Source organism: Nannospalax galili, unplaced genomic scaffold (assembly GCF_000622305.1).
Source record: "Nannospalax galili isolate Female #2095 unplaced genomic scaffold, S.galili_v1.0 scaffold47, whole genome shotgun sequence".
NCBI classification, from domain to species: domain Eukaryota; kingdom Metazoa; phylum Chordata; class Mammalia; order Rodentia; family Spalacidae; genus Nannospalax; species Nannospalax galili.
The window spans coordinates 1,986,145-2,001,032 of record NW_008357641.1 but is presented as its reverse complement, the minus strand read 5'-3'; the positions used below and the strand labels follow the sequence as shown (position 1 = coordinate 2,001,032).

The window sequence follows — 14,888 nt, the reverse complement described above, 5'->3', positions numbered from 1 at the left end:
CCAGTAAAGGCTACATAGTGAGACCCTGTCTCAAAAAAAAAAAAAAAAAGATTGAGGGCCAACCTAGTCTACATGGTTAGTTCCAGTTCTGCTGGGGCTACAGGGAAGCCCTGTCTCAAAAAAGCCAAATAATAATAATCAGTATACAGACAGCTGTGAGTGTCTCTAGGGTTGACAATAAATGTAAGAGTGTATAGATTGTTCTTTTAAAATTTCTATTTTTATTTTATGTTTATGAGTGTTGTGCATGAATGTATATAAGTGCACCCATGTCATGCAATGCCTAACAAGGCCAGAAGAGAGAATCAGATCCCCTGGAAGTGGAGTTACAGACCATTGCTAGCCACCATGTGGGTGCTGGGAACCAAACCCAGGTCTCAGCAAGAGAAGCTGGTGCTCTTACCTGCTGAGTCCTCTTTCCATCCCATATAGGCTGATATTGGTTTTTGGGGGGGTTTTTTGTTTGTTTGTTTTTTTTTTTGAGACAGGGTCTCCCTCTAGCCCCAGCTGGCCTGGATTTGCTATGGAGACCAGGCTGGCCTGGAACTCCCAGAGATCTGCCTGCCTCTGCCTCCCGAGTGCTGGGATTAAAGGCGTGTCCCACCACGCTGGGCTCCATATAGGCTGATATTGATGGAGGAGAATGGATGTAAGGATTGCACTGCCTGGGGACAGGGGTATCATAGTAAGTGAGGGAGTCATGGAGGTTTAAGAGATTTGTGTGCAGCCTCCCAGTATCACCTCTTAGGGATTCATACTCCTAACTTCCAGCCCCCGTCCCCCAATAGTACAAGCAGGCCAACACTGGTTTTATATGGGAGGGGAATTTTTATAGGACCCATAACCATTCACAGTCGGGGATGGAGCTTCCAGAAACAATGTGAAGTCCCCTTCTAGCCTCTAGGAAACCTCACCCCACATGGCCACCAGGGCACCCCTGAGTTTGTATGAGGGTCCATCTGAGTCAGTTTATTTGGTGATTTGTCTTGCTTGGTCTGTGAAGCCATTAGATGTGTCTGTGTGGCTCCCTGTGGCTGAGGATGAGAGGTTTTCCACGAATGTCCCCTTGGGTTGGTCTACGGGTTAGTTCTTGATCTGTGGGGTATATGTGTGGGGCCATGAGTCCAAACAAGGGCCCATCCTTCAGAAAACAACCCTGTGGTGGATCCATTCTTATTCCATTCCCAGCCCCTGGTGTGATCAGAGTGCGGAGTGCGGGAGTGGGGCTCAAAGGTGTCGCTTCATGTGCAAGGCCAGGTGGTCAGAGCGTGAAAAAGCACGTGGGCAGAGACTGCATTGGAAGGGGCGTTGTCCTGTGTGCTTCCGGTAGTGGCGCGTTAGCTCGTCCGAGCGTGCGAACCTCCAGCCACAGCCATCCCAGGAGCAGGCATAAGGCTTCTCTCCTGTCGGGGCGGGGAGCTATGAGTACCACCGTCCAACCCACCCAGTTCTTGGGCTGCCCTTTTGCTGTGCCAGACTTAGGTGAGATATGTAGCCCACACAATAAGCCCTCACTCTGAAAGTCCTTCCCTCTAGGACTTGACCCTTTTTCTGGAGTCCCGCATATCTCATTTCCGGTCTCCTATACCTTTGGCTGCTCTTCCTAGAGAATAGTTCCGTGCTGAGTCCTTCTGTGGCCACACCCTAATCATTTGGTCCTGCCGGCTGTGTTCCAGCCCTTTCTTGCCCAAGCAAACTGTCCTACTGCTGCCCAACCTTGTCTCTGGCCTTGGTCTGAGCCTCCAGGGATCAAGCCCTGCTATGTCTGGACTCCACCCTCCCGCGCCCGGGACCTGGGTGTGTATCCCCGGTCCACGCCTGTCCCCATTCCTGGAACCGTTTTCTCTTCCTATGCCCTGTCTCCCAGATTTTCCTTCTTTGCAGCCTGCCTGTGTGCCTGGGATCACCATCAATTTCCCCTGAAACCAATTCTGGTCGGTTCTGGACCATAGACACTCCTACATGGCTGATTTCGCTTCCAACCCGAGCACCCACATACCGGTAGGCTATGCCCTGAGCCCTGGCAATCCAAGCTTGTACCCTCCCCGCAACCTCTCCTCTAGCCCCGCCCCTCCTGCCTGTTTTCTGCTACTCCTCCAACCTCGGGCCCAGGTTTTACACATCAGCCTCTAGCCCTGAAACCCCTGAAATGTTCTCCAGGTTTCTTTCCCAGGTCCTTTCTGAACCCACTTCCTCTTTTTTCTTTCTATTTTCTTATTTTTTGAAACAGGATCTCACTATGCAATCCTGTCTGACCTGGAACTCGCTATGTAGACCAGGCTGGCCTCGAACTCACAGAGTTCCACCTGCCCCTGCCTCTGGAGTGCTGGGATTCGCCCGGCCTCACTGCCTTTAGACAATAACCTTTAGACCCTCGGGCCTGGACTGAGTGGTTGAGGCTCAAGATCCTCCCTCTTCTGCCCCGCCCCTGCTCTCTGACCACTTTTAGCCACGCCTTTGCCGTTCCAAGCCCACCCTCTGCTTTCCGCTTCCTGCTGTCTAGCTCTGCTGGGCTCCCGGCCCCGCCCCAGGGTGGCCTCTCACCGGTGTGCGTGCGCAGGTGCGCCTTTAGGTGCGAGCTCTTGGTGTAGCTCTTGCCGCAGCCGGGGTGCACGCACGTGTGCGCTGCCTGCCTCTTACGAGAGCAGGGCCTTCGGCAGCGCTTAGTCGCAGCGGCTTCTGGGATCAGGCCTGGCTCTCCTGCGATCGCAGCGCCTCCGAGTCCCGTGCCCACTGTACCCGGGCCCAGACAATTCGGGAAGGAAGGGGGCGCGGCGGGGCCGGCCGAAGGTGTCGCCAGCCCACGAAAGAGCTGGAAGTGCCCTTGGTACTGCGGCGCGGGATACAGCGCGGGGTACCCCGACAGCAGCCCGTAGGAGGTGCCCGGCGCCGTGGGCACCGGGAACCCGGTCCGCGGATAGTAGCCACCAGCCGACCCCAACCCCGACTCCGCGTACGACGGCTGCACTGGCAACGCCTTGGGCTCGGATGCCGGGGCCAGGGCTGGGGCCACGAAGGGGTCAGGGACTGGGGCTCGCGGGGCTGGGTGCGCCCAGGCCTCTTGTTCCTCGGGACCCAAAAGCCCAGCCACCAACCCCGGGCCACCCACATACGCGCCCAGAGTCTCCGGCGGCGGCAGGTATTGTGCCACTGGACCCTCACAGGGCGCCGGAGCGCAGGTCTCGGGCGCTCCAGGAAGCTTCGGACCTGGGAAGTTGGCGAGGAAAACATTTGGATCCCAGGCACAGGTCGGGTACCTCTCATCGTCCTCGTCCTCTCTTGGAGGGTCCTCCGACTTCAGGCTCACGTGAAGAGGCAGCTCCGTGGGATCTGGGGGACCCGGGCCCATGTCCTGTGTCTCGTCGGAGCGCCACCACTGCAGGAGGGATCGCCCCGCTTGAAGGTTGGGCACCGGGTTACCTTGCCCTGGTGCAGTCCCGGCTGGAGACCCCAATGGGGCAGGCTGGTCAGAGGCTTTGGAAAGGGGGTTTGTCTATCACTCCCCCACAGTGTACCCCTAAACCCCTTCTCAACTCCAGACTAGTCCATCAGGGCTGACTGAAGACAGATAAGACTTGCATTATCAAGAACCGCATTCAGAATGGGGGAAGGGATGGCAGAACTCAGGATGGGACGATGGGGGCAAGCTTGACTCAGTGTACCCCACCCCTACCCTTACCAGCCTTTCCCCATCTCCCAACAAGATTAAATCTTAAACCGTGGAATCCCGGGATACCTTTATCTAGGATGTTGTCCCTTTGAACTTAGAGCTTTAAGGCACTAAGCTCACAGACATAGACCCCACCTTGACTTCAGACCCCTACATCAGCACCCCAAAACCAGACCCCCCCAACCTATGCAGAGGAGGATACCTAAGTAAGATAGAGGCCTAACTCCTCAAGCACTGTGGGCATAGCCCTGGGTCCTAGTGCAACCATCTGTCCTTCACTGGCCCCACCTTAAGGAAGTCTTCCTGTGCATCCAGGAACGGGCCCAGGGTGGTAAGCATGTTGATAGAAGGCAAGACCGTCTCAGCTGCAGCCATGGCTGGCTGGTGCCCACCCTGGGCCTCAGGCCCCCTCTCCCTCTTCTGCCTCATGGACTATGCGGCTCTTAGGGGGGGGCCTTGGAGGGCTCCTCTCTGCCCTCAGTGGATTGGCTGTCTTCCCCGATAAGACCCAGGCAAGGAGGGAGGGGGGAGTGTTAGGAGGGTGTCCACTTTCAAGGGAACAGATCTCACCTTGGCCTGTTTAGGATTGGTCCCTAAAAACCAACCCTATATTTAAAGCCAAATCAGATTTCAAGGGTTGGGGGTTCCAAGGTTGGGGGTTCAGGGGCAGGGTTAAGAGATGGCTGAATCCCATGAAGAACTGAAAGGCCCCTGCAGTCTAATCTCAGTCTATCTTCCTGGAGAAGGGGTGACAGGAAGGACAGATATCTTGGGAAGGGTCTCTGGGACCCCTTGACCCCCAACTGGGTTTCTACAGCCCTTTCCCTTCCCAACAGACAGCAGCAACGGTGCACAGTGCTGATGGCGGGATTTGGCAAGAGCTCCTTCCAGGCATTATCAGACACACCAGATGTTGCAGGCTGCTATCAGGTGGGGGCCCAGAACAGCCATAGTTCTGTCCCTTCATAAGCAGGAGGGCTGGGGGTTGGATCCACAAATTGCTTGGCTTTGAATTGCCTGAGTTGTGAGCTCCTGGGGTCTGAGCTGGTTGGCAAGAGGAAACCTGTCAAATCAGCCCACTGTTACCCACCATGGGCCCTTATTGGGCACTGCATGGAGCCTCAGGGGCACCTGCCTGGTGGTCAAAACTTCTGGGTGGGTTGGGACCATTAGATGGAGCCTCAACTGCTGGTTGGGGCACCTGCAGTTCTGAGACCTCCATTCTGGTGCCATGGGGGGCAGGGTAGGGTAGAGGACACGGACACACACAGCCACATGTTACAGAGAGACACAAGTTTTTCCTGATTCCTCGACCATGGACTCACACATGTACAGTCATCGATCAGTATCTACAAGGGATGCACAAGTCCCTTAATAGAAAATGGCACAGGAAACTGGGGCTGATGTTGCAGGCCTGTAATCCCAGATACTCAGAACAAGGATGGCTGATCACAAGTTCAAGGCCTAATTGGACTACAGAGTTCAAGGCCAGTCTGAGCCCCTTAGACCCTGCCTCAAAATAAAAAGTAAAATGGGCTTGCCCAGTATTCACAAGGTCCTGGATCCAGTTTCCAGTACTGAAGAAGAAAAAAATATAGTACTTGTGTAGAACCTGTCCACAGCTAACTTATTTAGACAAGGTCTTATATGTTCCAGGCTAGCCTCAAACTTACTACGTAACTGAGGATGACACCCAGTTTGTGCTGGGGATGGACCCCAGGGCTTCATGCATGCTGGGCAAGCACTCTACCAACTGAGCCACATCCCCACCCCCTATTTGTTTGAGATGATCTCTGTTATAGAACACCACAAGGCCATTATCTTCATTACAGCAGTTATGAGGACATGTGAGTGACCCTCAAGGTTGATCCTTTGATACTCCCTCATAGAAGGAGGGGAGTCTGCTTTTGCTGCCCATTTTGTGGGGAACAGACACTTGTTCCTGTCTCCCCAATGGAAGTTCATACAACAATCTAACTACGTAGCCAGGTTGGCCTCAAACTCGTGAGCCTCCTGCCTGAGGCTCCTGAGTGCTGGCTTACAGGTGAACACTACCACACCCAGCTAGCTCTACCATATACTTTAAATCATCTTTAATTATAATACCAGATGCACTGTGCTATATAGTTGTTATATTGTTTTGTCTAGCAATTTGTGATATAGACAGGCAATCCTGCAGACATAATTCATGACAGGTGCTGAAACAATCACAGGTGTGCATTCCCACTTACAGGCTGACCACACCTAGCAGTCTCATGGGAATTCCTGCATATATTGTCATTGAAGTTATTAAAGATACACAGATAACCTCAGACACAAAAACAAACATGGGTATTGGGGATGTGACTCAGTTGGTAGAATGCTTGCTAGCATGCATGAAGCCCTAGGTTCCAACTGCATAAACTGGGCATGTGATCCCAACACTCAAGAGGTGGAAACAAGAGGGTTAGAAGTTCAATGTCCAGGGCTGGAGAGATGGCTCAGTGGTTAAAAGCACTGGTTGCTCTTCTAGAGTTCCCAACACTCACGTGATAGCTAACAACCATCTGATACTCTAGTTCCAAAGGATCCAGTGCCCTCTTCTGACCTCTGAGGGTTCACATGCATGTGGTACACTTTCATACATGCAGACAAAACATTCATACACATATCAAGGTATTTTTCAGCTACATAGTGGGTTCAAGGACAGCCTGGGCTACCCTGCCTCAAAAAAATAAAAACATGGCCACACATGGCTACTCACAAATATACAATGATACAGTTATGCATGTTGCTGTACATTACAAAATATCATACAGACACAAGCCCATACAACAACATCTAAAGCCTACATTTCATGAACATGGGTACCACTGTCAACCATATGCAATTGCCAAATAGTTACATTTCTATTAGTTCTAACCATAGGGAGTGCACTCAGTAGGCAATCACAGGGACATGGATTCAAACCATGAAAGTTTGAGGTTAGTTTTGTTTTGTTTTGGTCTTTTTGAAACAGTCTCCCTGTAGCCCCAGCTGGTCTGGAACTATGTCGACCAGGCTGGCCTTGAACTCACAGAGATCCAGCGGCCTCTGCCTCCCAAGTGCTGGGATTAAAGGTGTGCGCCATCATACCAGGCTCCGTTTTGTTTTATAATGGGGCTGGAGAGATGGCTTAGTGGCTAAGAGCACTGGCAGCTCTTTCAGAGGACCCAGAATTCCCAGCACCCACATGGTGGCTAACAACTGTCTATAACTCCAGTTCCAGGGGATCCAACTCGCCCTCTTCTGACCTCCACAGGCATCGTACAACATGTGTGCACTTACACACATGCAGGCAATACACTCATACACATAAAAAGTAATAAAATATTTCTTAAAGTTTTTTTTTTTAAATTATGTGTACATGTGTATCTGTATAAGCAGGTGCCCACAGAAGCATCAGCTTCCCTTGGAACTGGAGCTACAGGTAGTTGTGAGCTGCCCTGAGTGCTGGGAACTGAACTTGGGTTCACTGCCAGAGCAGTGTGAACTTTTAACCACTGAGCCATCTGTCCAGCCTCTGGATTCAAGTCTCTGGATAGTTAAGGGCCACAGCCTCACCCAGACAGGGATGTATCACTGCAGATGCACTATTGTGTTAAGGGGGAGGGGACAGTAAAAGGCAGGCTTAAAGGCAGCTTGGTACAACTGTGAGAGTGGCATGAGTCAGTGCTAGAGTGTGTGCTTGGCATGGGTGAAGCCTTGGATTCCACCCCAAGGACCACAGGAAAAAAAAGTATTGGCAAGAATGTGCTGCTGGAAATTATACGGAAAGGTGGTGGAGTCACAGGAAAGGTTTTTTTAAATTATTTTGCATTTATTTATTTGGGACATGGTATTCCCATGCTACAACACATTGAGGTCAGAGGAAGACAAGTGACAGCCAATTATTTTCTTTTACCACCTGGGCCTAGGATTGAACTCAGGTCATCAGGCTTAGTGGCAAGCACCTTTACCTGCTGAGTCATCTTGCCAGGCCAAGGTTTGGCTTTCTTCTTCCTCCTCCTCCTCCTCAAGGTTTGGGGCTTCTTCTTCCTCTTCTTCCTCTTCCTCCTCCTGCCCCTCCCCCTCCTCCTTTTTCTGTATTAGGTTTGTGTGTGTGCACATGTTGGGTGGATGAGCCTTCATCAGAGGTCAAGGTCAACTGTCTTCTATATCTTTCCATCTTAAAATTTATTTATTTATTTATTTATTTGTTTGTTTGTTTTTGTCTTTTTGAAACAGGGTCTCCCTGTAGCCTCAGCTGTTCTGGAACTCACTATGGAGACCAGGCTAGCCTTGAACTCACAGAGCTCCGCCTGCCTTTGCCTCCCAAGTGCTGGGATTAAAGGCGTGAGCCACCACACCTGGCTTATTATTTTACTTTATTTATTTTTTAAAATATTTTATTTATTATTTTTATTTTATGTGTACGCGTGTATTGCCTGCATGTAGGTAAGTGCACCCCTGTCGTGCAGTGCCTGTGGAGGATAGAAGAGGCTGTCAGATCCCCTGGAACTGGAGTTACGGACAGTTGTTAGCTGCCATGTGGGTGCTGGGATTCGAACCCGGGTCTTCTGCAAGAACAACCAGTGTTTATTTATTTATTATTTTATTTTATCTGTATGAGTGTTATGCCTGCATGTAAGTAAGTGCACCCATGTCATGCAGTGCCAGAGGAGGACAGAAGAGGCTGTCGGATCCCCTAGGACTGGAGTTACAGACAGTTGTTAGCTGCCATGTGAGTGTTGGGATTTGAACTTGGGTCTTCTGCAAGAACAACCAGTGTTCTTAACCGCTGAGCCATCTCTCAGCCCTATTTTTATTTTATGTGTATGAGTGTTTTGTTTGCACGTATGTAAGCATACCTGTGCATGCAGTGCCCACAGAGACAGGAAGAGGGCGTGGGATCCTCTGGAACTGGAGTTAAGGATAGTTAGTTGCCATATGGGTGCTAGAAACAGAACCCAGATCCTCTGCAAGAGCAGTCACTCTTCTTGACCGCTGAGTCACCTCTCCAGCCACTCAACCTTATTCTTTGAGACAAGGGTTCAACCTGGAGCTTGCCAATTTGGCTAGACTGGCTGACCACTGAGCCTCAGAAATTCATTTGACTTCTCCTCCTGAGTTCCAGGACAGCTGGGGATACAGAGGGACCCTGTCTCAAAAAGACCAAAAATAAATAAATAATAAATAAATATTAAATGTAAAAAAGTTAAAAGTGAATTGGTTTGGTAGCAATACTGGGCTATGTAGTGAGAGCCTCTGTCAAACATAAATAAAACCCAGGCATTCCACCTATACTGTACAGGTTCATATCTCAAAGAATCAATAACAAGTGTTTAAGCACATGTTTACACAGGAGTGTTCACAGCAGCCTGTTCAACCACCAAGAAGCAGAGGCTGCCAAAGTGTCCACTGATAGGAGACTGGATAGACAGTATCCGCGCAAGTCATATGCAGCATAAAAAGGAATAAAGTATTGACGCGTGCCACAGTAAAGTTGCTAAAATGTTTGCTATGCAAGCATGAGGACCTGAGTTCACATCCCCAGCACCCACATGAAAGCCAGGTGTAGTGGTGCACATCTGTAACCCCAGAGATAGGGAAACAGAGACAGGGAGATCTCTGGAGCTCACTGGCTGGCCAGCTTAGCTAATCATTGAGCTCCAGATTCAGTGAGAGACCCTGTTTCAGAAAAAAAGGTAGAGAGCAACAGAGAAAGACATTCAGCCTTCACCTCTGGGCTACATACCCCACCCCAATCCATGTTATAACATGGGTGAACCTGGGAAACACACTAATGGGGGGAACAAGGCAGCCATAGAACATCACATATTGTACAATTTCATTTATATAAAATACCCAGAACAGGCAAAGTCCTAAGGACAGACAATGAGTTAGTGCTTGCCAGAGACTTGAGGGAGGGGGTAGTTGTCTACTAATGGGAACAAGGTCTTCCTTGGGAGGACAGAAATGCTCTGGAACTAAATAGAAGTGTTTGTTACAGGATATTTTGAGTGTTCTACATCACAATGAATTACACACTTGAAGATGGATATTTTAGCCAGGTATGGTGGCTCATGCCTATAATCTCAGCACTCTAGAGGCGGAGGTAGTAGGATCACAGTGAGTTCAGGGTTCCCCTAGGGTTACACAAAGAAAGAGACAAGATACTTTCATATGATGTAAGTATTAATAAATCTCAAGCAAACTGGTGGCAATTGGAATGTCTTCTACAAATACTGATTTGTGTGTGTGCACACAAATTCAGGGCCTTGGGTAGGCTAAGCAAAGCAATTTACCACTAAGCTCAAACCACCTGGAGAGATTTTCCTAGAGGACAAGAGAGTTTCCCTGGTTTAGCATCTTTGCATCACAGGCAAGAGGACAAAGGTCTGGGGTGAAGGGTAGCATCTGGCTGGGTCAAGAGCCCTGAGAGCAGGTGGCTAGGAAGGACAGTAGACTTCCCCAGGGAGTAAAAGGACTGAAACTTGATTTACGTTTCCTAGAGTGGACATTGTTGTTGCCCCATAACACTCACTGAGCATCAGAGAACTCCAGTGCCCGTACCTGCTCAGAGCACAGGTGGCTTCATGGGAAGCTGGAAACAAGAGGCCACAAGCTGCAGGATGAGGGAGGTAACCAGATGGAGAGTTATACAGAGTCCCAGACAGCCCAGGGTGGTGATGGTCTCCCTGCTGTTTGAGGAGGAAGTTTGGAAGGTGGGAAGATCCAGGGACAGTGAGGCTCTGGGCATTTGGGGACATACAGACCAGTGATCACACTCAGACACAATCCCACTCAGCCAGGAGACATGAGAGGCAAAGCATGATAATGCAGAACTATTGCCGGGGGGGGGGTGCTCAACAGTAGAGTCCCAGCCTGGAATCCCCCAGGGAGGGGCTGGGGGTGTGACTGGGTAGAACACTGGACTAGCATGCTCATGGTCTTGGGTTCATCCTCGGTAAGACAAGGGGGAAAAAAGGCTATGCAGAGAGCAGGTGTGGATAAGTGAAAGCTTGGCCTGAGAATCAGGAAACCTGGATCTAGCCATTCTGCCCGCTGTGCTCTTGGCCCACTGTGGCAAAAGCAAGGCCCTTTTTCTTTCTGTGCTTTACTTTCTTCAGCTGATCAATGGGAGGTCAAGACAGATGTGTGACTCAGATACTAGGATGATGGAACACATCAAAGACTTCACACAAATGCTCACAGAAGGCCTTGATGTACACAGCTGCTCACTCAATCACACACACATGTCCCACTAGGGTCTCTAGCTACATAAAGCTGACCACAAACCAAAGCACAAAGATGTATACAGAGACACAACCACACAGGGTCCAGTCAGATGACCATAAAGAGAAGAGCTGGGGGTGTAGTGGACTGTGACCTCCAGGCCAGCCTGATCAACATAGCCAGCTCCATCCCAGCCAGTGCTACATAGTGAGACCCTGTCTTAAAAAAAAGATTCTGCCAGGCATGGTGGTGCATGCCTTTAATCCCAGCACTCGGGAGGCAGAGGCAGGCAGATCTCTGTGAGTTCAAGGCCAGCCTGGTCTACATAGTGAGTTCCAGGACAGCTGGGGCTATAGGGAGACCCTGTCTCAAAAAGACCAAAAAAAAAAAAAAAAAAAGGATTCCACTGGGTGTGGTGGCACGTCTTAAATTCCAGCACTCTGGAGGCAGAGGCAGGTCCAGAGCAAGTTCCAGACCAGCTGGGGCTACAGGGAGACCCTGTCTCAAAAAAACAAACAAACTAGACCAACCAACAAAGAATAAAAACTGAAAACAATTTCATAAATTTTTAAAAAATTTAAAAATTTTGAAGATAATAGCCACATGCAAAGATCTATATACATAATACTGCCACAATACTGCACAGATGAACAGAATACAAGCTTACAATTAATTACATAGACAAGGGATCATCAAAACTGGGCTGGGGTTGTAGTTCAGTGATTTCAGTGATGAGTGCCTGCCTAGCATGTGCAAGGTGCTAAATGTGATTCCCCAGCATGGAAGGAAGGGAGGAAGGAAAGAAGGGGTCATGAACACTTTTAGTTACACAGAGAGCTGTGTACTAACTACCCACTGAGCTACCCATAGTCAGACCAAAAACCACAGTCACAAACCAAGCATTAGGGTTGAGGCTGTAGCTCAATGCTAGAGTGTTTGTCTAGCATTTGTGAAGCCCTAGGTTCAATCCAAAGTGTTGGTGGACAAGAAAGGAGGGCTGGGCAGATGGCTCAATGGGTAAAGATGCTTCCTTCCAAAGCTGATGAGGCAGAGCCAATCCCCAGGACTCATATAGTAGAAGGAGAGAACCAAACTCCTTTGACCTCCATGCACATGGCTTGGTATGCAAATGTGTGTGCACACAGTATACAAATGTAATTTTTTTTAAAGAAAATCATTGACTTGAGGTTACCTTGATAATTCAAGCACTTCTAATCACTCATACAGAGGACCAGATACAGACACTGATCATCACAGATGGAATCATGTATTCACAGACACACTGTAGAATATGAAGACACAAGCTAGGGATATAGGTTAGTGGGTACAGTACTTGCCTGCCATTTGTAAGGTCCTAGATTCTACCCCCAGTAACCTTCCAAGAAGAAATGAAAAAAAAAAAGAAAAGAAAAGAAAGAAGAAAATTGTTGCTAGGGAGGCACAGGTCTAGGTACTCTGAAGGTAAAGGCATGAGGATCAAAAGTTTGAAGCCAGATTGGGCCACAGAGTAAATTCAAGGCTAGCCTGAGCAATTCAGTGAGACGCTGATTCAAAATGAAAACAAATAAAAAGAAGGGCTCGGTAGCCTGGTGTGGTGGCACAGGCCTTTAATCCCAGCACTCAGGAGACAAAGGCAGGTGGATCACTGTGAGTTCAAGGCCTGGTCTACATAGTGAGATCAGGTCAGCTGGGACTACAGGGAGACCCTGTCTCAAAAAGACAAAAAAAAAAAAAAAAAAAGAGTCCATATGTATAGATAAAGGCTACATAACAAGCAACAATGCCAGATAGGAGGATACCTCCTTTTGAGTTGTTGGCCAGGTTGGCCCAAGGGATTCCCAGATAGTAACCCAGCACAGAACTGGAAAAATGAACAGCAGACCCCAATCTTATCCAAAGGACTATTGACAACTGATTACCACTATATGAGGAACAGCTGACCTTCCTAAAACAAAGACCTCTAGATAGGCTGACTAGATTCACCAGATGGACAAGTAGTGGGGAATGGTTGGGGATGCCGACAACACAGTGGACAGTAGCAGGGATAACAGAGTATAAGGCTATGGGAGGGTGCCATATGGGAAGTGGGTATATAGTTGAATAAGATGGTTTGGGATGTTCTGTGTGATGTATACACACACACACACACACAAAAAAAAAAACAAATTTAAAAAAAATTATATTTGAGGAGGAAACATAAAAATTTACATCCTGTTAATTAGTAGAGGTGATAAACATTACCACTGAAATGTACTGGATGACTTTATAGACATACATAGTTGCCAAGGATCTGAGTGCAACCGATTATGACTAGTAATAATAAGATACATACAGATTAGATATGCATGTGCCAACATCTCGGTGTTATTAGCAAAAACAATGAGTCTTTCTATAAGAAACAGTATATTTTAAAATGAAGTGGAGATCTTTTTTAAAGGTTAAAAACTCATTCAATGTTATGTCTTATAATAGGCTTATATGAGTTCACTATTGTGTAACTGTATTAATTCAACAGCGAACCTAAGAATTTTATAGCCACTTTAGAAAGATATGTCTCTTTGCTCTGACCTCTTCTGACATCCACAGGCATTCCAGGACCTGGGTGCGCTTGTGTACATGCAGACAATACACTCATACATATAAGTAAAAAATAATAAAATTTAAAAATTAAAAAATTAAAAAGAAGAGGACAGGGTTTCAGTTCCCAGCATCCACATAGTGGCTCAAAACTGGCTCTAACTTCAGTTCTAGAGAATCTGACTTTCTTTTCTGGCCTCCATGGGCATTGCACAACATAAGTGAGCTTACACCCATACAGGCAAAACACCCATACACACAATATAACAATAAATAAAAAATTTTAAAATAAAACTAAAGTGAAAAGAGAACTGGGGGCACATGGCTCAGTTCAGAGGGGGAGCATTTGTCCTAGCATGGCACCCTAGGGTCAATCCCTAGCCCTGCCAAAAAAACAAAACCCCAAACAACAAAAACCCCATACATACTTGTACAGACCTGTTACATGCTCTCACCTACAGTACAAGAGAAGACAGTGTCAGGAGTGCCTAGCACTGGAGAGGCAGAAGCTAGTTGATCTCTGTGAGATGGAGGCCAACTTGGTCTACATAGCAAATTCCAAGTCAGTTGGGGCTACAGGGAGACCCTTTCTCAAAAAACAAAAACAAAACAAAACAAAAGACGATACAATTAATCATACAACATTCTAGAAACGCAATCCCACAAAACTGAGCATTACCCCAGTGGAAATAACCACATCCATTTACAGCATCACACACATTCCAGATTATCCCACCCCCACACACGTAAACACTCACAAAATCCAGGAAGCAGGAGAACCACAAAGACAGTCTCCAAAAAGTTAGCACAGCCTGTAAAGAAACGCACCCCTAGTCCCAGCACTCGGGAGGCAGAGACAGGCGATCTCTGTGAGTTCAACGCCAGCCTGGTCTACAAGCGAGAAAGAAAAGAAGGAAGAAAGAGAGGGAGGGAGGGCAGTTACTGTGGCACAAAAGATCACACCCACCCACAGAGTTATCACACAGTCACTAGCTGGAATAGACTAGCAGAGAGGCTGGGCTGGGCTCACCCACTCGCAGCCCACCTTCCCCTCTACGACTATCCCATTAAGACTTCTCACGATCTGGCCCCCAGGGTTCCTTTCCTTGTGCCTCAGTTTCCTTATTGAACTTTAGGATTCCTTTCCTCATGCCCCCTGAAACTGGCCAACCAGGAATGGGCCGAGCACCGGCTAGGGCCAATCAATCAGAGCCGGAGTGCAGTTGGCCAACTGGGTTGGCGCGCTCGTCCTCCAGGTTCTGCTCCTTAAATGAGCTACACTTCCTGGCCCTGGACGAGCCCCCTCCAGCGACGGGGCTGCATGTCCCTTTTAAAACGCAGAGCCACGGAGGGGCGGCTTCCGGGAGGAACCAATGAGAAAGTCCCACTCGGTCTCCGCTCCACC

The 14,888-nt window shown here is 48.6% G+C and overlaps 1 protein-coding gene across 1 annotated transcript; it reads right to left on the bottom strand.

Annotated features, from left to right (window-relative positions):
* Positions 1–796: 796 nt before the first annotated feature.
* Positions 797–4,099, bottom strand: Klf1 (Kruppel like factor 1). Its single transcript, XM_029557348.1, has 3 exons — positions 3,959–4,099; positions 2,545–3,376; positions 797–1,403 (listed from the first exon to the last, which is right to left on the bottom strand). The coding sequence occupies exons 1-3, from the start codon at positions 4,097–4,099 to the stop codon at positions 1,228–1,230; spliced, it is 1,149 nt and encodes a 382-aa protein (XP_029413208.1). The 3' UTR covers positions 797–1,227.
* Positions 4,100–14,888: the final 10,789 nt, after the last annotated feature.